Source organism: Manacus vitellinus, unplaced genomic scaffold (genome assembly GCF_001715985.3).
Source record: "Manacus vitellinus isolate BGI_N305 unplaced genomic scaffold, ASM171598v3 scaffold_0_pilon, whole genome shotgun sequence".
In the NCBI taxonomy this organism is placed as follows: Eukaryota; Metazoa; Chordata; class Aves; order Passeriformes; family Pipridae; genus Manacus; species Manacus vitellinus.
In genome coordinates, this window is record NW_021938789.1 from 51562120 (window position 1) to 51587694 (window position 25575).

Below are 25575 nucleotides of genomic sequence, written 5' to 3' on the forward strand. Positions count from 1 at the left end.
TAGGTAGTTACAGTTTGTCACCAAAGTAATCCTGCATTTTTATTTTTTTTTTAATACTTTGACATCATTGTCACATTTCCAGCAGTAGTGTCTCTAAAAACAGCTCCACACAAAATATTTGTAGCTCTGGTGCCATCTAAAATTAAAAATGTGGACACCACTGTATGGCAACAGGGTTATTCCTTGTAAACCTGCTTTGCAGTTTTCATGCCAGTCCTTAAGGATTCACCTCCAAAGGCCTGAGCACGGGTGTTGGGGCAGGGCTGCACATTGAAATACGACTGAGATGTCTGTCTTGGGATCCTGTTCAAACCTACTTACAGCCACAGGGTGACAGCAGAGCTCCTCCCACACAGTACAGAATCCCAGTGCCTCTGCTGTCACCTGATTTCCCCCTGGACACTTCTCCCTTTGGTGCCTGGAAGGTGACTACAGTCAGTGTGCTCCAGGCGTGCATTACTCACATGCTGCCCTCAAGGGTGCTCCCACTGTCCCACCAAGAGGAGAAATGCAGCACTGCCAGGCTACTTGGTTTCACAGTCAGTGTCACTTCATAAAAAACTTGGGGGGGTGTTTGTTAGCCAGGACACCCATAGAAAAACCCATCTGGTCCCAGAGAGAGAACCTGCTTCCCTTCTTTCCACCCCTCCTAATCAGGTTAAGAGCCACAAGAGTAACCACAGCCTTGCAAGGCAGGTAGCAGGGTGGTACAACTCACAGCTGTAACACAGGGTTTTCTCTGCTGTCAAAAGCCTTCTGTTGAGAATTATACACTGCAGAAACCAAAAAATGCTCGATGTTGTAATGTTTCCCAGCAATAGCATGCTCCAGTCATACTACAAACGAGGTCCTTTGAAGTACAAATGTTTATTGCAATGTTTCATTATTTACAGTACCATTCACTGTGTCCCTGGGTGCTATCAAAGTGCAAGCCATTTCAGACAGGACAGCTAAACCATGGTAATTCAGCAGCAAAACACGACTGCGCCTTACGCTCATGCTGTCCTGCCTCTTCCCCAGGCCTGAATGCAGAGAAGTTTGCTGCTCTCCCAGGTTACTTGGAACAACCTGGTAATGTGAAACTTTGGTCACAAAGGATTGTCAGTTGCTGGTCTTTCAAGGTGATGCAGGAACAAGAATCAGCAATCTTTCCAGCTGGACTTTACTCGGAATTCAGAGTTTCTGATTGCCTAACGAGATGTGCTTGTATGCAGGACTGTCAAATTCCTATTTCAATTTTTTACGTAAGTACTGGTTTATTCCCAATTATTTTTTTTCTGATTCTCTTTGGTTTATGTAAGCTTTTCATCATCTACCTGTTTTGAGGCTATCTATCTACTTTCTTAAAAGAGCCAGTACCTCGAGAATTACCAGTCGCTACTGGATACTGATACTGGTTGTGTCATCTCCTAGAGTTGCATTTAAAGGTCTTTACTGCAAATTTTATTATGCACTTCCATTTCATATAAAAATGGTATTGCAGTGGCTAAACTCAGGGCAAGAATCTTTTCTGTTTTCTAACACGTGTATTAGCTCAAGAAAGTAGTTTGAAAGACAGTTCAGACTGAGTTCCACTGCTGCCAGCAGTCCCTTGGGAGGTGGGCAGTGAACTTCTCTGCCTCAGTTATTTTATTTTGCACCAGGGATATCATTACCTTCTAAAATTTGAGATGCCTTGTGTTACAAAGCTCTTGTACAATTAGGAAATGTTTAAGACTTCATTCCAGAAAATAAGTTATATTAAATGGCACTCAAGTCCTCCAGGAAACATGTAGCAGGGCTGTTGGGTGAAGTTCAGCAGTAACAATTTCTGCCTTCTCCCCATGCCTGCTTTACAGTTCCTGTAATAATGAGTCCCTGCAACAGCTGCCTCAAATGATTCTGAAATTACAGCTTCTCAAAAAGGGGATGATTGCAGCTCTTGGCAGGTTTTTTTCCCCGTGAGTCACACTTTTATTCCATGTTATCACAGGCTTTTCTGTATCACTATTGATAAAAAGTCACCAAAAGCTTTACAGCTGCAGAAGGTACCATTTTCACAAAGAAAATGTACTGGATTGATTTCTTAACCTACCATACAAAACACAGTGTTTAAAAGCTCTGCAGTGCTTCCCTATTATCATTCCTTTGGAATTTGGAGGAGGCGGCAGAGCTCACATGCAGTCAACAACGTTGCTGGATCCTTGGCCCACATCCCGGATCTGGCTGCTGAGACAGGAGCACACGGCCACGCCTGCCCCTGCCCGGCAGTGTGACACCGAGCCCACGAGCTCCCACCTACGGAACGTGGCAGAGGGAAAAAAGAAAAGTCAGTTCCTGTCCTTTCTGAGCAATCTGAAAGTATTTGTTTTCTGTGTCCGAAATTCTTTTACACAGCCTAGCTGTTTGCCCTGCACAAAAATGCACCCCAGTGGCTTATTATTTCTCTGTAGATTGTTACTGAATGAACAAGGGATGCAGAGGAGGCAGAGGAGGGAGGAGGTGCTTAAATATTTACAAGAAAAACCTAGTGGCATAGGCAGCAGTCCTATATTGACAGTCATGGATATTACTCAATTATTACCAGGAAACAACAGCTAGACTCCTGCTGCATGCTGTCATGTTGTGTTTTCATATAGGCAGACTTCATTGTCTTACTAAGCCAAATAAAACATTTAAAATTACCTATTCACTACGGGATCAAATGCTTCCACTGTATTCAGGTACACGTTGCCATTATGACCTCCAACTGCAAAAATCTTTCCCATCAGTGTCGCGATGCCAACACCACCCCTTGGAGTTGTGAGCTCTGCCACATATTCCCATTTGTTACTGCGTGGGTCAAACCGCTCCACCGAGCTCAGCGGGGAGTTGTCGTCAAAGCCACCTGCAAAGAACCATCACGTTTATCCGTTTTTAGCCACTTCTGGTGCAGGTGATGCCCAGGACTGGCATTATCAGGCTATTCTCAGTGTTTGGGGGTACTGTCCAGCTCCCTCTTTACTAGAACTTTCCAAGCCCCTAAAAATTAATCTAGCAGCTCTCCCTCCTGTCACTGTACAGGCATCGCCCAGGGCGACAGTTTTCTTCTATTCAAGTTGCAAGAGTTCTACTTCTATTATTTTTCTCCTTGAATTCATCATACTTACAATGAAACAGCTTCCCATTCGGAACAGGAAAAAACCCAAAGACCAGTAAAAAGATGGTCCCAATCTTAAGTTTAGTTTAGTTTATGCAAAACACACTCTTGCAGAGTTCTCAAGTTACAGCATTGACGAATACTTCAGTAGGAAACAAAAATTCCTCATGTAAGACTTCGGTGATGCTTTCCCCTTACTGGGGCAGCTCTCAGAGAAGCATTCTGCTTGAAACCTTTGTAAGCATTTATGATAATACACAAGGCAGAGCTCTGCAACTACCACTATGGCACACCTACCTGGCATCTTCCTCCCTCAGGAAAGCAGGTAAAAGGTAGCGCACAGGACAACAGGCTGTGGAATAAGCGCGAAAAAGCTACTGTTGTCTACACTCAGAACACAACTAAAAAGCTTTGAAAGTGTGTGAACTTAAAAATCATTTCCTAAAAGGAAACCCCAGATTAGTGAGTCTAAGAGGGTTTTCTAATATAGACATATTGTGTTGAACGATATAACCCTCCTGAAATGCAGGTTAGCAACTGCTCTTTTATTTCCTTGCTAACATACCTTTGTTTAAGTGTGTCGTGGTTGTACTTGCTCTCTTCTCCTGCCCAAGAACACCAAGTACAGGTCAGGTCTATCTGTTCCCCAGTTCCTCTAGCAACAGCAGCTTCTTCCACAGGCCAGTACTTGGCAGTACCAGCACTACAAAATGCCACATCCCTACTCACCGACAACATACAAGCAGCCATGGAGCTCGCTGACACCATTCCCAGCTCTTCGCTGACCCATCTCTTTCACTTCTATCCACTTATCCAAATGGGGATCATATTTCTCCACACTGGAAAGAGATGCTACACCGTCATTGCCCCCCACAGCATAAACGTGGTTCTGGAAAACAGTTGTATAGGGAAAGATTATTAGTAATGTAGTTGTCTTTACTCAGCTTTCCATAAGCAATGTTAAAATTATAGGAAAACCTGGTATATACACACAGTCCTAATTATTTACTTTATTTAAGAATTCCAGTAACAGACTTAATTATCTAACATAAATGCCATCTTCCAATTAAAGAAGAGAAAAAGTTATGTAATGTTGCAGCTATTTTACAGAGCATATATGGCAACAGAGGGTTTAAAGTGCAGATGCATTCAGTACCTTTAATCATAGTGACCATGCCAAACCAGACTTCTGAGTGAGACAGGAAGCACTAGCCACGTGGTTAGAAGGGTTCTAGTACTTGCTCCCAGTACCTCAAATACTGTTGAAACAGTTCAGTTTGATGTATTATCCTAAATATCCTCACCTTTTGCACAGTTCCATAGGATTTTGATGACCAGAGGTGCTCAGACCCACCAGCTGCATTTTGTTTAAGATCTCGTGTTCTGCCTTGTAGAAGCAGATTTGAAAAGCAGGTTGGTTCCTCAGTTGGCCCTGACTTGGGAGTAAACAGTCACTTACCACCAGGGCCACGGAGCCGACTCCTCCCCGGGGAGTGTTCATGGGGGCGACTGTGCTCCACCGATCGGAGTCGATGTCGTACCGTTCCACATCGCTGAAGCAAGTGTTGTCATCCAAACCTCCTATTGCGTAAATGGGGCCGCCAAGGGAGGCCAGGGCGATTCCTCTCCTGGGAAAACGACAGGATCAACACCTCGAGTGAAAATCCTCGAGGAAAGGGAATGACACATCAAGTGCAATGTTACATGACTGGCACCTCTTTCGAACTATGGGGAAAAAAGCAGCGAAAATTTAAAAAGTGAAGTTTGTAGTAAATAATGTAGCTGGCCCTCTGCACACCTGTGCCAGAGGGGCATGGAATACTGTTTTGACCGAATGTCACCTAAGGCCCAAGTCCTCTACTCACATGCTCAGATATCTGAGATGGTCTTAGATATTTGCTTTCTCTGTCTGGGTACTGAATTTCATGCCTCCGATTTTGTTTGTTGAATCCGATGAAGAACCAAAACCTGCTGGTTTTAACTTTGTTGGTATAGCTGGCTTTTACAATTTGGGAATGATTGAAGGGGAATATTGGTACATACTAAAAGGCAAACCTGTGCTAGATATTAGATGATTGAACTCTAGCAAGATGTAATCACAATTTCTTCCATTCTGATTTTTAAATTAAGTGTTAAAATGGTTCTCAGGTTTGTTTCTACTGAATCTACCAACATGAGAGTACAATCGGTAGTACAAAATTAAAAAGCATTGTCTAGTTTCAGCTTTAACTACCAAGAGAGATGATTTACCATGTCCTTGGGAACATTCTTGTCTCATTACACAGAGGGCAGGTTCACAGATGGGTGGGTGGGCAGGAGCAAGGGAGGCACAATCTTTGTACAGGACAAACATTGTGGCAATATCCTGGGCTTATCTTAAATTGCCTCAACAGATAACAGACACCATTAATGATGGCAGTTGTTTTCTATTTTGATTAAAGCTACAAAGCACTTAGCCGTGCTCAACATGCTCCTACTTGTACAGGATGCTTTTAAAAATAACAAACAAAATGGAATGTAGAATTAAGTACAATGGTTTAAATAACAGCAGAAACAAAAAAATTACAGATCCGCGAGTCCAGTAACTCCTTAAAAGAATCTTAAACGTCAAAAGGCAAGAAAAATCCTCAAGTGGACTTTCAGTGTTTTAGTCCTTCTGGCCTTTCGAGGCAAAAACATAGGGGGCTACTTGTTTACTGGGCAGTATTTCACTTTTCATGTTATGCTGGCAGTTCTCTTGCTCATTCTTAAAAAGAGCAAAAAATCCACAGAACCAGTTCATCAGTTTCAAGCTGTTTATTGGGCACAGCAGAAGGGCCCTTGATACCAGAATATAAGCATAGCTGGAGTAGAACAGGTTTCTGCTCCAGAAGCCAACTCCCCCAAAAAAAGAAGAAAAGATAAGGATAATACCTTTATAGCACAAAGCTCCAAAATAGGGAGAAAAATTCCTAGAAATAGCAGTTTGAAAACCTGAATAAAGGCAGGGCAGACATGATATTTTCCAGCATCAGCAAGAAATGATATATCACAGACTAGGACTTAAATTTTGGATCATGGTACACATATACCTCTTTGTGTTCATTGATGCCTTCATCATCCACTTGTTTGTGAGAGGATCAAATACTTCCATGCTTCCTAAGTGTTCATTTCCATCATGTCCACCTACCGCGTAGACTTTACCTGAACACATACACATCTTTTGATATAGAGAGTGCTTGGCAACATTTCAGTTTTCATTTATATAATATCCCTGTCTATGTGGAAACAAAGAGCTGAAATAAGGGTTAAGGTTTCTAAATGTTTTCGATATCAGAATTTCAGTAAGTATGGACTTTATATATTTATATGTTGTACTCAACCAGGAATCTGTTCTAATGAGGACTGGCTGACTGCTACGTAAGGCCATTTTTTATATGTGGATTTATAAAAAGTAAAACCCCTGTTAAGGCAAGGGGGTATGTATAGTTCATAGACTCATAGAATCATTTGGGTTGGAAGGAACCTTTCAAGGTCATTTAGTCCAGCCCCTCTGCAACGAGCAGGGGCATTTTCAACTAAATCAGGTTGTTCAGAGCCCCACCCAGTCTGACCTTGAATGCCTCCAGAGATGGGCATTTACCACCTCTCTGGGCAACCTGTTCCAATGTTTCCCCACCCTCACTGTAAAAAAATTTCTTCTTCACATCTACTCTGAATCTACCCTCTTTTAGTACCATTACCCCCTGTCCTATTGCAACAGCCCCTACTAAAAAGTCTGCCCCCATTGTTCTTGTAAACTCCCTTTAAGCACTGAAAGGGCACAATAAGGTCTCCATGAAGCCTTCTCTTTTCTTCTGAACAGCCCCAACTCTGTCAGTTCATAATAATGTCTTTTCAGTAAGTATGGCCTTAGATTGGTTCAGAACCAAACACTCCTTCATTAAAGAAGCTTTACTAAAGTGAAGAATATTCAATAATTAAACAAGTGAAGTAGTTTACTACTTGTACAAGTAGTAAAAAGTATCAACTCCAGCAAAAGGAACAAAACAAGTGCCTTTTGAATGGGGTTGCTTGAATAGGGTTACTGACCTCCCACAGAGATCACACCCACGTGCCTCCTCCTGCTGTTCATTTCAGGGCCGAAGAACCAGTTGTTCTTACTGATAGAGTAACACTCAATGCTGCGAAAGGGGTCGCCTGATCCACCTCTGCCCCCGACACAGAACAGCACACCTGAAGAAGACAAAACACATTTCCAGAGAACTAGCAGGAGGATGGGGAAAAAAACTGTATAGCAGAGCAAACTGAAAATTACATCGTTTGGGAGAAGTTGTATTTCACTTCAAGGGCACAGTCATTGCCCTGCATAACTGCATACTGGATTTTGGCCTTTGCCTGGCATGCTGCTATGGCAATTGGCTATCTATGCTCTTGCAAACACAATGTATATTTTAAATACACTTTTTTTGTGATTTTGCTTAAGGAGATAAATACATTGTTTGTTAAATATAACAACGTAAAAACGAGGATTTGCAGTCTAATATTCATCACTCACTTTTGGTGCAGGTTAGTCAAAGACTTTAAAAGTTAGCTCAGCCTTACACCAAAAGATAACTGTCCACTGTTTTTGGTATAGCTTTGAACAGATTGCCTGGTCATAACATACTTAACAGCTCTAGCTTTAATACAGATAGAGCCAATCAAGATAAATACATGCTTTAAAGAAAGAAAATGACTGCTAAAGTTCTGCTAGGAAAATGCAGCACATTATCTAAATACCAGAATGGCACATAATGTCTTTCCCAATTTTGCATTAACTCATTAACAATCCTGGATACCAAACCATGCCTGCTTGATACCAATATACCTCCACAGATGTGCTGCCTTTCCTCCACACCACTCCCTACCGGATAACCAGACACACATTTAATTACCAGCAGTCTGCTTCCTTGGTGTTGTGCGAATGGAGTACTCAAAGTCAGGCACTGCCCTGCTGCTCAGGTGAAGGTGGTAGTTTCTTGCTTCATCCAGCAAATCCCTACATTTTAGATTCTGCTTGACAATCTCTTCCTTTGCCACAACGCCCATAAGGAAACAAATGGGCAAGAGAGGCAGCCGTACCTGACAGGAATGAACACAGTTGGAGAAACTGGCTGAACTGGCTGAGTCTCACCAGTCACAGTGACGCACATGTAACAGATGGCAGCTCCTGGGCCAGCTGGCAGCCCCACGCTCCTCACTGAAGAGAGCGGCTTGCATGGTTCTTTCCCAGATAACAGCGATATGAACAGTTCTTTTGAGTGACAAATGTTTGCTACAACCATTTGCACTTAAGCAACAGCGGAGAACTGTCCCTTGGCCCAGGCTGTGTGGGAGAAGTGCAGCTGCCTGTGCTGCAGCTGAACGTGCCAGGTGTGATGCAGGCAGCACCTGTGACTTCACCAGGGTAGCCTGTGTCAGGTTAGTCTGCGGAGGGTATGAATTTTTGGGTCACTGCTATGCTAATGTAAGGAGGGCTTATGCTAGAATGGTTCATTTTCTTTGGCTGGCAAGTCAAAAAGGAAACGCTGTCAGCATGACCTAAGTACCTATGAAGTACGTATTGCTAGCGCAGTAACACCTTTCTTTGACGCAGACTTGACAGACTTTGAGATTTTAAAAAAAACGTTGAGAGCCAATTGTTTCCTTCTCTAAATCCTTTCTGTCATTTATTTCAGCAAACCTTTCATTTTTCCTTGTGAGAGAAACAGTAAAGAAGCATATGAAGTACAACCGGGGCACAGGTGGGACAGGTGTTAGTGGGGGGAACTGAGGTAAACCTCCACCTGATTTCTTAAGGTTTGGAGTCAATGCTGCCAAGCAGCTCTCAGTTAGCTCAGTGGTGAAGTCCAGTATCTCCAGAGCTTCTCAGAGCAGCAGGATGGTGCTGTTATATCACTGACAAGTGTCCCTGACTCCAAATAAGCATGTGTCTCTACCAGTTTTTCCTTACCTACTTGCTTTCAGTCCCACTTCTTCCTTTACTTTGGCCCGGCTTATTTTAGGCTGCTTTAAAGCACCACTGTAGCCCTGCTGACAGGCTCCTGAGGTTAGTGATGTGGTAAGAACTCCAGGCTGACACACTCAGAACCTGATTATGACAGCAAAACTCATAAGGCTGATTATGATGTGGATAAAAACTGTTGATAAGCCCAGTCATGTTTTCCGCTAGCAATAATGTCCAAGTCAACTGATGGCTCCATATACTCTGGCAAATAACCCATATGTACAGGAAGGGGTTTACTTTTTTATTGCTTCAATACAGATTCTGGTTTCAATACTGGTATATATATATATATATATATGTATATATTGATACTCTGGTATCAATAGAATGAAGTTGTTAATCTCATGTGATAGCACAACTGGGCAATAATACTCTTTTTTATATATATATTACCTGTAAAGTTAATTATAATGCACTAAAGAAGGGCTTTTTGTACCAAAAACCTCATGCTAGCCTAGATGAAACTGAAGGTTTTTGGAAGACAGTTAATAAACCATCTTTTACTAGGAAATGTGAAAAATGACACATGAAGACACTGACAGCAGCATCTTAGTGGACCTCTCCTCACTCGTGTAACACCAATATTAGCAACTGAGCCAAATGCAAAGTATTCAAAGTGACAACTGAAACCACACAGCTGATCCTACTAAGACACATGGGGCATTCTGCAGTGCATAGCATGCACCCCAATCCTCCCCAGCACAGGTTCCCCATACCTGTCTCAAATATTGTATTTTAAACTCCATAACCAGCATATGTGGAACTTGAATAACTGAAGTACCTAACGCTTTGACAGGAGGAGGTCTGGTGGGTGTCCAAATAAGTTCAGCTGAATGACCTTTTGATACCTGTGTTTCTTTCAGAAGCAGTGAACTCGCATCAAGTCCGGACAATTGAACTGCCAACTCCTTTTGACTCCTACAGATAACTAGCGCTAGTCTAGATAACTAGTGCTAGTCTAGCGAGCATTAAAAGGTTTATCATGTTTCCTGGCCTACTTGTAGGGCTGACATATCTTAGCCTTTTTTTAATTAAGCACATGAAATATTTTAGAAGCATGACTTGATGTGACATGTCTCTGCTACAGTTTTACTTTCCTAGCCATGTAAAAAAACTCAATAGTTTTGACTCCTTTCTTAAGGACAAATACGTGCCAGCAAGGGCAGTAGTTTCAGGCTGTAGGACTGCCAAATCAAGAGAAGCAATGGCTTGCTCTGTTTCAAGTAAATCTAAGAAGTTTCTGCTCTAGCACAGATGTAGCTTTTTGTTGACTCCCCCCCCAGCCGTGAGCACAAAGTGAGTACTCTTCTCTGTACAGAAACAGGAGAATACCACTTTTTCCTGATATTCCAGAGATCTAACCTGCTACCATGGTCAGCTCACAACTGTGAACACCAGATGAGGCACCAAGAGCTGAGAACATTTTTCGTCTTGAGATCTACCCAAGTGCAAACAGTTGATTATACAATTAAACCACTGACGAGACAGGCACGTGGTGCCTCGGTCTGCCCTACCTGTGCAAGTATTTCATCCAGCCACATGGCGTGATGCTGTGGATTGGCCAGCAGCCACTTGATAGCAGCGTTGTAAACTTGCTTTTCATTTTCAATATTTAGGTCACTGGAGGACAGGAGTTTATGGAGGTGCTGCGGTGACACGCTCACGAAGTCCTCGCACTCCATGACCTCCGCGAAATGCTCGCAAGCGAACTGATCGGCCATGTCCATCAAGTCAATGCGGTTGTGGCTCTCGGCAAACGCCCTGACTGCCAGGCAGTTGGAGGGGTGGAAGTGCAGCTTCATGTATTCACAGCAGGCCTTTGCCACCAGTTCCACCTGCAGAATGCAGGCAGCGTACAAGAGGGGCTGGACATTGTCCACCGTCAGCGTGAGCCGCGAGGAGTACGCGAACTTCACCAGGTCTTCTATCGCGTCGCCGTCGAAGTCCCTGATCTCGATCAACTTCTGCTTGGCCTCAGCCATTTCTGAAAGAAACATGGCTCTGAAGTAAGGGATGACACAAGCTAGAACCAGCTTGTGGCAGGAGATAAGCTTTGAACCGACCTGAAAAAAAAAAGAACAAAAAAACCCTCCATTTTACTGTAATGTCAGTTTTGGCTGTGAAAAAGATGAACGGTTAAGCTGAAATAAGAATTCTGGACTAGATGTGCATTAAGCTACTGTATGTCGTTGAAACAAATTAACTTCACTTGCCCTGTACTTCTGGAATTACATCCATGTATCCCAGGCAGATCTAAGTTGTAACTTGGCCACCAGAATAGGGCAAAGCCATAAAACAAGGAAGCAGCAGCACTGATGCACTAAACTTGCCTTTCTTTAAAAGCCACATGTTCCTAAGCATCCTTAGGAACATTCCAGATGCATCTTGGAGACAGAAGGAGACTGCTAGGCACTTGTTTTATGTGTATTCAGAGACTTTAAGGGGGGGGAAATTGTAAAGTGACATTTTCAGACTACTTAATTTGAACTTCTGGACTTTTACTACTATCAAGAAATTGATAATGATCTTTATAGTAGCAAATTCATGTAAAACCACAGTAATAACAGTTATTACAGGGATTATTAAAAGTTACCAATCACTTCAAGATTTTTAGAATCTGTTAGCCACAAAAGATAGTGTATCCCCATAGAAACAAGGTATTTTTCAAAACTCTGATCAGAAAGCACAAAATAGGCTTTTCAGGTACTAAATTCTAGAATTCAATTACATTTAAAAAGAATGTAAATACTGAAGGTAAACGAACAATCCACTATTTGTGTTAACAGGAGTGCCTTCTTACAGCCTTTGTCATTCTGCAGTCTGCACTACCATAAAGGTATGGCTCAGTTAAGCACCCATTTTCCCTGATGGACTAAAATTGCGTGTTCATTTTCAGATGAAGGTGTTACAGTGACCTGTCTTGCAATTTAAAAAAAAAAAAAAAGATACTAAATTAAAAAGGGTAATTTGGACCTTTTTCTAGCTCTGATTCAATACACAATTGCTCTAACCTTTTAAAAAGTGTGTATGATCAACACAAGTGTAAACTACCTGGTAAGCAGTGAGTTGAGTACAGAAAGCAAAGACACGTGAAAGAGTACACAGATTAAAAATGAGGCAAAGATGGATGGCTCAGTGTGATCAAACTAGATCACCCCAGAAGGAACAGTTCAGACCTACCAAATGAACAAAAAGCAAACCAAAAGGAGGAGAAAAGCAGATGCTATCATCTGACACTCTCCACCTTCTAACAGCCCTCTAACACTGTTCATATGACAGCAGCAGTACAGTGAAATTCCAGGATTTAGCTCGTAGGAGCAGAGGAAGTCTCCCTGTGTGCTCCCACTGCTTATCACTGTTACAGCATCACTCCAACTAACTACAGGACTGACGTAAAAAGATCCCACCAGCTGGTCTGCTGTATCAGGGAAAGCTCCCAAGCTATTCTCACCTTCACATATTTTTATTCTGCCCATCCTCCCACTCTCTAATTAAACCTTTCTTTTGAATTAAATGGCTTTGTTATGTTACCCAAATCTGCTTAATATTCAAATATCTAGCATATTCTTGGTATTTTGAAATCCGAGTTCCCCTTCAGTTATTAACTATCATATTTAAGAGCCAGCAATTGGTCTGACAACAGCAATGCCAGAATTGCTATTGCAGGTCACACACAAAAGCAGAAAGTTCAGTAGAGATGTAATTATTCTTAAAACATGACAAATGCCTGAGCGCTACAAAAAGAAAAATCAAGCCCTCCAGAAAATTCCAATTCAAGATAACAGTCACCAGCTACATGAAAATCACTGATTTAGGAACTGTACAGTAAGATGTACATGGGTTGCTTTAGCCTTCACTGGAAGATGAGTCATGTAATATTCTTAAATTACCAAAGTAGCTCCACATAGATAATACAAATGAGCATTAAAACAAGCCTAACTTGGGGGAAGTTAAACTGCAGCCACAGTAAGGTGTATTTTCCAAGCCAAGCTTCCCTAGCAGGAGTATACATTTAACTATGTTTATAAAGTAAGACTTTCTGCCTTTTTTTTTTGCAAGGGTAGGTGGAAAGGAAGGCAGGTGAGTATGAGGTCAACAAGAAAAGAGATGAGGAGGGTTGTTAAGAGTTCTGACGTGGACCTTCTTCCCCAAAATGCCTTTAAAATGACTGATGTAAATAGACCTGATGATGAGTGCTCAGCCCAATTGTTTCATGGCTCTCAAGCTACCCTGAGCAGCTTCAGCATTGTCATTCAGTGTCCTGTGGGCACTGTTATGAGCCACTGGACCTACTGCACTGAGTGCCTGCTCAGTGCCTGGTGACAGGCAATTTAGTACCTGCTGTGAAGCAGAACAGGAAAATGTTCTTGCTTATTACTCCTGTTGTCCACTGGGACAGAAGGGAGAAAAACCTCTTCCTCTCAGAGATTTCCATTGTCTCCCAAGCATTTCAGAAAGATGAGATGCCTCCTGGAGACCAGGTTTACCAAGGACACACATCTGTCCAGGATTTTCCCAGTTCATATTTAACAGTCAAAGTGGCAGGCAAACAATTGCTCCTAAAGGCATCCATTATCATTTGTTCTTGGTTTAGGAACTATGCTCCATCTCTTTTTCTTAAATCTTGCACTAGTAAGATGTCTAGCTAAGCAATACCTAATATTTGTAGGTGCTGGCACCCACTGTTATGGATGCTAGATACAAATTTATTGGGATCAGGATATAAGGAACATACAGCTGAGTTACAAATAATGCATTAAAGCAATGCTATGCAAGAATCATATAACTTGCTTCTTCTTCCTCCTCCTCCTTTATTCTTTGATCAGCTGTAGAACATAATTATCTGGGTTTTTTTTCTTTTTTTCTTTCTTTCTTTGAGAATGCTGGAAGTCAGATTTGTTCCAGAAATCCTGTTTGCTGGGAAGGATGTGGCAAAACAATACACAATGCAGAAATAAGAGACGGAATTGGAGATGAAAGTGAATTGAGAACAAAGAGGCTACAAGGAGCTGAAACTGCACAGTAACATACTGATCAACTGTGGGACCTTGCTTAGAAGGCAAGTTGGATGAGGTCAAAGTCATGCACTTCACCTTAAATGTTTCAATTTCAGCTGTAAACCTCCTAAATAAGAAAAAAACCATCAGCACATCTAGAGATGCCTCATATCCAACAAGTATCCTGTGGCTTCCACATCCCTACCCAAATTCACAGCCACCTCCAGCACATTTATTTGTAGCTTTATCTTCAGTGTTACATGCAATGGATGCGTGACAAGTTATCACCTTCAGTGTAACGTCGCAGAGCTCTCCAGCTTCAAAGAAGTGAAGAAGAGAGCTGTGAAAATCCTTCCAAGCCTCATTTGCCTCAAATACAAAGACGTCATCTTCACCATCACTGTTGGAAGGCCTAGTTTGCTGCTGTTGCTGCCGCCTTTTTCCCTTTATCAGATGTTGTTTTGCCTGCTCAGGGACCATGGATTCTGAAGCCATTGGCTGTTTTTTCTCTCACTGCATGAATCTTCAAAAACTCCTGCCAAGACAAAATCCAGCCCATCAGAAGTTAAGTCCTAAAATGCAGTTCTGTCCACCTTCCTGTTTAAAAAAAAAAAGAAAATGAAACATTAGGTAATGCTAGTACATTAACACTTTGATTACATGTTATAAATACTACTTATGATCTTACTTGGGAAAGGTGAGAGGAAAAGGGGCAAAAAACCCAACTCAGAGTCAAGAATCCTATGAAGGTACCTTTAGGAAAAGCCATTGTTTGTGAACTTGTTGCCCACACTTCTTGAAAAAGACATGAAAAAGGCAAAGATGTATCATAGAATCACAGTTTCTGTTGGAAGGAACCTTAAAAATCATCCAGCTCCAATCCTTTGCCATGGGCAGGGACACCTCCTACTAGACTAGGTTGCTCAAAGACCCATCCAACTTGGCCTTGAACACTTCCAGGGATGGGGCATCCACAGCTTCTCTGGGTAACATGTTCCAGTGCCTCACCACCCTCACAGTAAAGAATTTCTTCCTGACATCTAATCTAAATCTCTCCTCTTTTTTTAAAAAAAATCCCCCTTTGTCCTATGACTATCTGCCCACGTAAAATGTCACTCTCTCTTTTTTATAACCCCCCTTTAAATACTGAAGGTACTCGAGAGTATATGGAGTAGCATGTTCTCTCACACTGGCTAGACCTGGTTTTCACTTTTTAAAATTAATTTATGATGCATTCATTCTTCATTCTACACTGAGAGTTGATGATTGCTGTAGTTCAGTGATTTCTGCTCATGGACTCTGGTGTTGCAGGAAGTGGATTGACCAAAGGAACAAAAAATTCTTCTGCAATAAAAATTTAACTCACGTGCTTGGGAGCAGAACTGATTTTCCTCTGGGCTATTTTGAAAGCGTCCATGTCTCTTACAGAATTTACAGCTCTTCATGCCTCAGTACCAGAGAAAAAGCAGGAAGTGACCTGAGGTGACCATACTCATTTCTGCTGTGGGTCACAGGGTTGTTGTCAGCTCCGTGTCCTGTGTGGTGGACAGGGCTGGTGGCTGCACTGGGCCAGGCAGGTTAAAGCAAGATCAAACATCCCTAGAGTATTTGCCTGTGGTGCTTTAAGCAAGGTAAGTATTACCTTTAAAAGGTATCTAAGAGAAAGACCTTAATTCTTCTAAAACCCCAAACTCGCTCAAAGATATTATGGACCATGGGATATTTATATAGTTTATAGCAATAAATACTTTTTTTCTGCTGAAAACTTAGCTTCCATTATGCCAGATTTGGCAAATTACTATACTGAGCTGTTTTTCTAGTTTGTTAGGCTATTTTGATTCTCAATCCTCCACTACTGGTATTCACCACCTTTGCTTTGTTTAACATGCCCTTCAAGGAAGTCACTACTAGCATTGGGATATGAAGCTTCAAGCACAACCTCCTGAAGTTATAAAAATTAATATGGACAAGCAAGAGGAAAAACCAGAGAAGCTGAAATGCTGTACAAGGGTGTTGAAGAGCATATTGTGTCATTCCTTCATCTCTAGCCTACACTTCCAGGGAACTCATGCTTATTTTGGTCTTTGACTGACACTCTCACTTCAACAACCTAACAATTTTTACAGCGAGTAGAAGCACTGCTTTCGACTGCCACTGACTCCTAAATAATAGTTCACAGCTCCCAAGTCATGAGGTTTTTCCATCTGACACATATGCTACATTTATCCTCATGCTTTAACTGCAATTGCACATATACCTTCCCCAATTATTCTGTGTCTCATTATAAAAAAAGGCTGATGGCTACATTTTACCTGCTCTGGGTATGCCACTGTGAACACCAATATCAAACCTGTGAGTCTTCAGACAAATCAGTGCTGTTGGGGTCAATTTTTTTATGCTATAAATGAACTAAGCAGTAACACATAAGCCAAACACAACTGATTTTAATCAAAGCTCTTCATCCAAATCTGATGCCTATAGCAAACAAAGCTCTTGGAGATGCTCTGCCCCGTAAGAAAAGAAGTTGAGTGCATATTTGGATTTATATATTTGATACATATTAAGTACACACTTGATACTGTAGGAGAAGAAACTGGAAATCACACCAGAGGAAACCAATGCCATTACTGAGGCACACAGCCATAGATCACATGGATGAGGGAGCCCCCAGCATTGCAATATCAAATATGTGGATGGGAACATGAGAGCAAGTCACTTACTGCTCCTCAGGTAAAAAGAAGTCTCTGCAACATGTCGAAAATAAACATATAATATAACCTTAGGGAAATATTCAGATAGCAGTAGTCTGACACACTTCAGTTTTCTTTTGATGAGACTTTGTGACAGATAATAATATTTAAGATAATATTTTAATTCTTCCCCCAAGTCACCAATTTAGGAGCATCTTGTTTCTGTGACACATCTCAGTCATGCAAATCTTTTTACATACCTATCCCCAAATCCTCCACTGGTCTTAATTACAGCATCTCACAGTTTGAGTCTTCAAACAAATCATCATCTGCTACGGAAAGTACCAGCTGTAGCCATGTCTCATTTGCAGAAAATACTGGCTTGGGCTCATCTGAATGTTTAGCTGCAGGCATTTTCTGTTCTCAGATTTTAAATGAAAAAGAAATTAATTTTAGTAGCACTTGAATCAAGATACTAAACTCTGGAAATCAGGAGGTCACTCTGAAGTCAAGGAGGTCAGTGTATTTCAGCTCCACAAACAAAGAGAGAAGAGCCATTTACAGATCTGCTCCCCAAATCATCAGTAATACAACCATAACATCCAGCTACTTGAGGTTAGTTTAGAACTGGGTGAATGCCACACATACACAGTCTTTCCTCTCTAGAACAAATTACTGCCATGTGTTTCAGAACTTCAATAACCTGCTCTCTTTTTCATGTTGGCAATTAAGTCTTCCAGCCTTAGTACAGTCTAGTATTTTGACAACATTAAGAGTGTAAGTGACCATCACAGGAAGTGACTGTCTAAGGAAACTACAGGAAGTGCCTCATTCATAAAATCATCTGTTATTCCTTGTAAACAATTGCTTGACACTTGCCATGAAGTAGCAACTGTGTGAATAAAAAAAACCAAACCACACATTTACAGCTCACCATTGTTTGCTGAGAGCAAGTCAGCAATTTTCTTGTTCAAGTTAAATATTTAGGTGATGTCTGCTGTTCTCAAGAGTGCAGCTGTTCCAGACCCCAACGTTTGTGTTCTGGTTGTTAGGGGTTCTGTTCGTGTTCTGGTCTCCAGGCAAGGGACTGAGGATCCCCTCTTCCCTATTCCCTGTTCCTCAAACTTACAAAAGCAAGCAGGGATGGGGGGTCAGAGCACAAACACATTATCTTATAACTGCTGCAATTCAGATAACAGTAACATCCTAAAGTGAACCTGAGTCAGACATTCTAGTTCAATCTGAAACTGAATCAAGTGTAAAATTACTCATGTCACATAAAGTACTTATGTTCAAGAGAGGTATAATACCTCAGTTTTGAAGTAAAAAGCAATTGTAGACATTGGACAGTGGCAGGACATGAATAGCATTGCTCTGTTTTCCCCTATCATGAAATTAAAACCCCAGGAATCCTGCCCAACAAGCCAACCTAGATGTTGGAGTACATGGCCCGCTTCCCCTGCCGGGTACCTTGGGAGACAGTGTCCCAGAAAGACAGGCTCGTCCTTATTCTTTCTCTGACACATGGAAGGAAGACACTTCTGTGATACAACACAAACAAAAACCCAAGACTCCCAGTATAACCAAAACTAGGCAGCATTCAGATGAGAGGAATTATGATATCTGTAAATCCAATGCTCTTTATAATCAGTGGTACTGAAGCTGGAGAAAAAGGGGGCAGAAGTCAAGGAGAAATCAAGACACAGATGAAATTTCACCAACTACCCTGTATGTAATTTTGCTTACCCACCCACAAGACGAACTAAAATCGCACCATGATCTGCGCAGAGCAGGGCAATCGGCCTCACTCAGAAAACAAAAAGGCCTTTTAATTGAATAAGATAAGAAATTTGCCTTTTGCAAATGCAAAGTTTGTAGCTCCATGAGCAGGGAGGCTTTGGAAGTGACTCAAGTACAAACAGAGACTGTATGCATATAAATAAACCCAAGTTCCTACGTGTGGCTGTGCAAAACTACCTTGTCTGATACAGAGCCTGTGAGTGTGTGTGGGTAATGAACCACTGGTGCTGCTGACCACGAGGTTAGATAAGCACAGGCAGGAACAAGATCTTCTCCAGTTTGATCCAGCCAACAGAACAAGTCAAGCTGTTGTCTTGTTCTAAGAAAACAGGAACATTTGGAAAGTGGGTAGCTGGCAGAGCTAAGGAAGAGACAGAGGGAGAGAAGTGGGAAGGGCAAGAGGCAGCTGCAGTGCAAACTGCAGACAAGCAGCAGCTCTGGCAGGGACTGCATAAGCAGCTGTTCACTGTTCAGTCTGGTTACAGATGCATCATCAAGAAGGAACATGGGGGAAAAAAGGATAGACAAAATACTGTAGAAAATTCTCAGTGCTCTCCCCTTCTCCATTCACCAAGTCCGTCAAAGATGACATATAAACTTTATAAAAAACTGTTCAGATACCCATGCCAATTAGGTCAAATCAGACAAGACTTGATGGTTTTCCCTAACATGGGAAAGTTCAAGTCACATACTGTATCACAAACCTAGGCCCACTGTACTTTTCAGCAGAAAGTTATTCAACAGAAAGAAAAAAAAAGTCAGAAACCGCACATCTAACTGGTTTAGCTTGTTTAAAACCACTAGGCTTCCTTTTGTAGAAATTCATAAAATAGATTCTTAGACAACACTAATATACAATTTCTAAACCCTTTCAGCATTTCAAAGGTTTTTTGTAGCACAACCTGACATTATTGTTTTGTGCTGTTACACAGGTAGTTCAGCAAACACTGAAATGGGCACAGCTGGCACCATCTTTCATCTGCTCCTATAACCAAAACCCCACCAGTGCTCTTTCTTGGAAGTCCCCACAAGGACTGCTCTTTCTTGGAAAAATGCAACAGAAGAGGTGCTTTGTAGAGCATGAAAAGCACAGTCAGATAAAATCTTATTTTGGAAATAATTCTGCCTAGCAGTCCCTTAAGGCTGTTTTGAGACAGCATCTTCCCTGCTCCCTTCGATTGAATGCTCCAGGAAGTTCTATTGAGGTTTAATCCCAGTTTCCATCAAACATCAGAAAGGTCATCTGTCTTCTGGGATTTATGGAATGACAGGTTGACAATTTTGTTCAATTTTCCATTATGAAAAACAACCAACCAACCTAATATGCCATGATTTATTTATGCTTGATTTATTTTTGCTTCAGAACAACCAGTAAAATCCCTCAGAAGCCACAAAACAGCAAAGGATTCTGCTTTGCAGATACAGGTATAACTAAGATGTGGTTTATTTATGCAATGCAACCTTGGAAATACCCAAAAAGTAGAACACAAAAGAAAAAAAATTGCAAATCAGTGCAATGGGAGCACAGTGAAGTGTTGATAGATATATTAAAAAATTAACTAGCATATTTCATTCATAAGAACACAAAACAGACCCTTACCAAGGGGAGGCACTATTGTCTTCTCTGATGGACCTGATTAAAAATACCAATAGTCTAATGGTCTCCACAGCAGTGTTTAGTTCAGCCATTCCTGGGAAGTATTAACAGAGAGCAACATTATTTCTAAGCCCTTTGCCAGCTGCCCTTTATCCTGGGCATGTAAATTAAGGCATGGTAAGCAGCAGAGCATTCCAGAGGTGCAGCCAAACTGTTTCCCATACACCCACCACCCCCTTCTTCCCAGAACTCTCTGCCTTAGTTGCCAACCATCATCATATTCTCTCACCTAGAGCTGAAATTCACTGAGGCTGCAGCCTCATGTTATACACTCACAAGTCAAACAGCTCAAACCACGAAGCAATATCATCTTCCTTTTGTTCCAGAGCTGTAAGGCTCTTCAAAATCTGTTTGAAATCAAGAGGGGGCAGCGGTAATACAAGACAAAAGGCCTCACAACTCAAAACGCTACAACTACTGATGCAGGAAATTATTATTATGAAATGTGATCCTTGAAACCTGCTGGGGAAGAACCAAGGCACTGGCTAATGTGGTACTGTACTGCCCTGTACCAAATTACTGGCAGTCATTACACAATGACCGTGTGTCTTTGTGTGACCACACTGATTAAATTTGCTTTTACAAACAAATGGCCAACTAGAAAACTGGATGCCAGGCTACTGACATGCTGCTAACAATTTACAAAACAAACGAGGTCACGAGTATAGTGCACAGAAACCCCAGGCACAATCTTGCCATGTAACAACACAGACACAGAGATTATAAGGGAATCAGCATAAACTGACTCAAAAACCTCAGACCCAGCTGCTTACAGAAGGTGTCTGAGCCTTTTGCAGCGTCACCTACATTACAAGCAACCAAAGCCACACGTGACAGGCCTGCTGTGGTTTTAGTTTAACATTTGATGAGTTATTTTACCTGCTGTGGTACTTTTCTATAGTCACACCTGTGATTTGTTTCTTGACTGCACTTCCAGAAGCCTTTGCAACAGGCACAGAAAGCCAGGTATCTCTGAGGTTTTTAACTCTTTCAACTGCAGGATATGTAGGAATGGCTTAGGCAAAGGAGGTAACACAGATCACAGAATACTCCGAGTTGGAAAGGACCTACAAGGATCATCGAGTCTGACTTTTAAGTGAATGGCCCCTAAGGGGGTCAAACCCACACCCTTGCCATTATTAGCACTGTGCCCTAACCAACTGAGACATCCAGATCATATGAACTAGGAGGCCCTACTAAGTTTGTGAACTACTTCCTTTTGGATAGTACCTACTCTTATGGATAAGATCTGATTAACTGATACCTCCCAGCATCCGTCAAGCAAATGGCTTGAGTGGAGAAGGGAAGCTGGAACCTATCAAAGCAGGAAGGAAACCGAGGCAGGCAATATCAAGACTTAGAGGAGCTGAGACATCTGAAATTCTCATTTATTTGAGAAGCAAGGAGAGGCTGGGAACTCCTGAGGCTCTCCCCAGTACCAACAGGCAATTTCTTGCTGGTTTTAACACAAGAAATATTTGGCTTGGAGTAAGCTAAGCGACTCGTTATCCCTTACAAGATGTCAACAGCGAGCCGGCCAGGGCACCAGATCCTCGGGCTGTGGTCTCTAAATGGAGCGTCTCGAAACGCGTGGAATCCTGGCTCAGTTAATTTTTTTAATTAATTTTTGTCTCCTCGAACCGTGTGGCAGTGACGGCTCTCTCTGAGGGCTCCACGGCAGCACAAACAAGCCCCCTGACGCCGAGCAGAGCCCACCCCGGGCAGCGGGGCCGCCCCTGCGCTGCCTGGGGCACAGCCCAGTCCTGGAAGCGATTCCAGGTTAATCGGAATGGCTCCGCTTCGCTCCCCGGTGCCGGGAGAGGCCCTCCCGGGAGCGGCCCCGCTCCGTCCCGCCCCGCCGGCGGTGCCCGAGGGGTGAGACCCCACGGGTGCTGCGAGGACGGGGAACACCCGCGGCACCTCCCGCGCCGAGGCGGCGCCCGGGACACCTGAAGGGAACCCGAGGGCAGGGGGCGCGTTACATAAGGGCAGGGGAGCGCCATGGCGGCGGGCGCGGTACGAGGGGCGGCGGGGGAAGGGCCCGGGAAGGGGCTGCAGCCCCTCTCACACGGGGGAAGAACGGGAGGTGGAGGTAGGAGCCGGGACCCCCGGGCCGCCCCGCTGCCCGCCGGTGCCTGCCCCGCTCACCTGCGCTGCTGCCGCCTGCGCCGCCGCGGCGGGTCTGGCGGAGCGCCCGCCCGCCCGCCGCCAGGGGGCGCGCCCCCGCGCATGCGCCGCGAGGTGAGGGGGGAACGTGGGGGGGCGAGAGGTTCCCGCCTTCCCGGCCCGCCCAGAGCCCCGTGAGGGGAACGGAGAGTGCTCTGTCTTCGCTGGGCGTTGAGTGCGGAAAACGAGACTTTCCAGGCCCGTCGGGAAACAGAACGCAAAACTGGCACACGAATAAAGACACCCGAGTGCCGCTGGAGCACGTGCCCCACGGGCACCCGGCGCGGGACAGTTTCCACAGCGAAAATGATCCTGTTGGTTTGGGGTTCTTTCACAACCATGTTTCCCTTCTCTGGTTCAATGCTTATCTCCTTTCCTTTTGGCGCGTAAAAAAGCACCCCTTCAATAGGAAGCAGAAAGAGGCAGAGCAATTCCCTCACCCTGTCCCCCCAACTAGTGTAATCTCCTCGGGAATAATCTTCCCCCTTCTTGAGGGGGAGCCATAAGAGGAGCGGCTGAGGGTGCTTGGTCTGTTCAGCCTGGAGAAGAGGAGACTGAGGGAAGATCTCACTGCAGTTACAACTTCCTCGTGAGGGGAAGAGGAAGGGCAGGCACTGATCTCTGCTCTGGGGGGAACAGTGACAGGACCCAAGGGAATGGCCTGAAATTGTGTCAGGGGAGGTTTAGGTTGAATATCGGAAAAAGGTTCTTCACCCAGCGGGTGGTTGGGCACTAGAACAGTCTCCCCAGGGAAGTGGTCACAGCACCAAGCCTGCTGCTTCAAGAAGCGTTAGGACAACACTCTCAGGCACATATGGGATTCTTGGAGATGTCCTGTGCAGGGCCGAGAGTTGGGCTTGATGATCCTTGTGGGTCCCTTCCAAGTCAGAATATTCTGTAATTCTGTAATACAGATCAGAGTGATTCTGCTTCAGATTTTCCAGAAACTGTTCTCCATAAGTTCAGAGAGATAAGGATGTAATAGGGAGAGGGAAAGGCTATACCAGCTCTTTTCTCCCCACCTGTCCACCAGCTCTGGTCTCTACAGCATATATATACATGTCTCACGCAGAGAGATACCTACACCCTCTCCAGTGCCAGAATACATTTCCTCATTACACACTTTCCCCCTGGCTTAATTCAGTCTCTTTCTTTGTAGTGCCCCTCTGTGCCTGTGGAGCAATAATGGCAAGTCTTCATCCCACTTTGCTTAAAGCTTGACTTGAGAGCTTGAAAAGAATTGGTCAAGAATGTTTTACAGCCTGATAAAATCAAATAAAGACCTTATTAAAGAAATACATGCCCTGGGAAGCACGGAGGCTTCCTTGCACAAAAGCAAGCACAGCTTGTGAACTGAAAATGCCCTCCACCTCCAGCCCCACAGCTAAATAGCTCATTAGATTTTCCAGTTCCATACTGCAGTGTCGAAAGCTGGACTCACAGCGCATGCCAAGCTTACCACTACAGATGTGCATAATAATTCTAGGATTTCCTTTTTTCCTGAATCCAACACAATTCTGCTGAAAAGCAGGAAGGTGTTTTATAAATCCGCGCTTATCTGAGAATGAATGGCTGGAGGTTTACAATTCCACACAGAATACACATATACTGTGTTTAGCAGGAGATGCACATTTATTTTGGAGCCCTTAAAGGCAAAAATGTCCAACTAAATAACGCTGCTATTGGACCTGACCTGTTTGAGAAAGAGCCAGAAAATTATCCATAAAGAATATGGGAATCATTGTTATTATCTAAAATGTATCTGTATAGTGGGCTTGGGTTAATATTCCACACCCCTGTGCCATTTATTTCATAGAGGTCAGCATGAGCGAATATTCAGTAGCAAACAGCTGAATTGATTATATGGTATGCTTATCAAAACTGCACTAATTCTGATCAACCCAGCACATTATAGGGTTTGCACAAATACATCTCAGAAAATTCCTGTTCAGTAGTGTTTTAGTGGCTATTTTTCTGAACACAAAAACCCAAGGAATCCTCCCCAAATTCACCCATGTGTTTGAAAGCTACTAACCTGTACGTATGTGGCAGAGATGCTGCTGTCCATGAGCAGTTTCCTGAAGGCTTTGATGGGACAAAGCGACCCGTACAGACTTGTGTTTTGCAGATTCCTCCTTCCTTTCTATCACAATGCACTCTTTTATTCTCTGTTGGCCTCATAGAGAATGAGTTTCTACATCATATGCCACAATATCCAGCCTGGCAGCAGCTTTAGTTTTCCAGATGGGTTCTCTTCAAGATGAAAGCTTGACACTTAAGAAGTGTCAAGGGAGTAAATCTTACCTGCCAGCTTCCCAAGATGAGTGCTGGGGATGAGGGAAGTTTGTCACTCTGCTCTGTGGAAAGGTAGGAGTCGTCAGTGGGCAGACTGCTATTCCAAATGAGAAACTAATGCCTTTGTGCTCTTATTTCTGACTTTGAGAGTTAGTGATACTGTTTGTAATGTGTCGTGGCTCTCATCCAATACCCCTGGAAACCACCAAAAAGGCTCCCATTGACTTCAGTAAGTTTGATCAGGCCTTCAACCCACAAAGATGCCATTGTTTAGTTTTGCTGCCATTGGGTTCGTCGGAGTGCTGGCTCCTGCCCTCAGATACTTATATCGACTAAGTCACTGCAAGTAGTGATTCCCGTGGGTGAAGTATAATCTCTAATGACAGAAAGAGGTTACCTTTCCCTGAATGTTGGGAGACTTTAGATTCCTGGTGATCTATTGTTACTGTTCTAGTCAAAGCTTTTCCTCTGTTTTGTTAGTAAATGCAAAATAACAATTTGAATGGGTTCTCCTAAAGACTTGAGTTTAAAACTGTAGTGGCTCATTGGACTAGCAATTGTAGAATCAGAATATGTTTTCTAGAAAATGCAGTTAAAGATTGCACTGGTTGGGTGCAATCTTTTAGGAAGTGGAAATCTGATTAATCTCCCAATGTATTTAATTAAGTTTATTCAGCCATCTCCTTAACTCTGCAACAATAACGTAAGAATACAGAAATGTGTGTACTATGCTGCATGAAACATATGAGTAGTGAAAGGGACCTCAGGCTCCCAAGATTTGGACTGTGTCTGAAGTTAGGCAATGTAGTGCCTATGGAATTCAA

General features: G+C 43.0%; 1 protein-coding gene across 6 annotated transcripts; it reads right to left on the bottom strand.

Moving 5' to 3' along the window:
• Window positions 1-851: 851 nt before the first annotated feature.
• On the bottom strand, window positions 852-22490 carry KLHL8 (kelch like family member 8). 6 transcript variants are annotated; one of them, XM_025895079.2, is made up of 10 exons: window positions 22439-22490; window positions 14432-14740; window positions 10661-11209; window positions 8035-8221; window positions 7190-7333; window positions 6190-6301; window positions 4578-4746; window positions 3848-4007; window positions 2665-2866; window positions 852-2277 (listed from the first exon to the last, which is right to left on the bottom strand). In XM_025895079.2, exons 2-10 carry the CDS (start codon window positions 14636-14638, stop codon window positions 2154-2156), a joined length of 1854 nt encoding a protein of 617 aa, XP_025750864.1. In that variant the 5' UTR covers window positions 14639-14740; window positions 22439-22490; the 3' UTR covers window positions 852-2153. The 6 variants fall into 6 exon arrangements, with proteins under 6 accessions (XP_025750864.1, XP_025750866.1, XP_025750865.1 ...); XM_025895081.2 differs by having other exon boundaries at window positions 14432-14678; window positions 22439-22488; XM_025895080.2 differs by lacking the exon at window positions 22439-22490 and adding an exon at window positions 17094-17243 and having other exon boundaries at window positions 14432-14678.
• Window positions 22491-25575: the final 3085 nt, after the last annotated feature.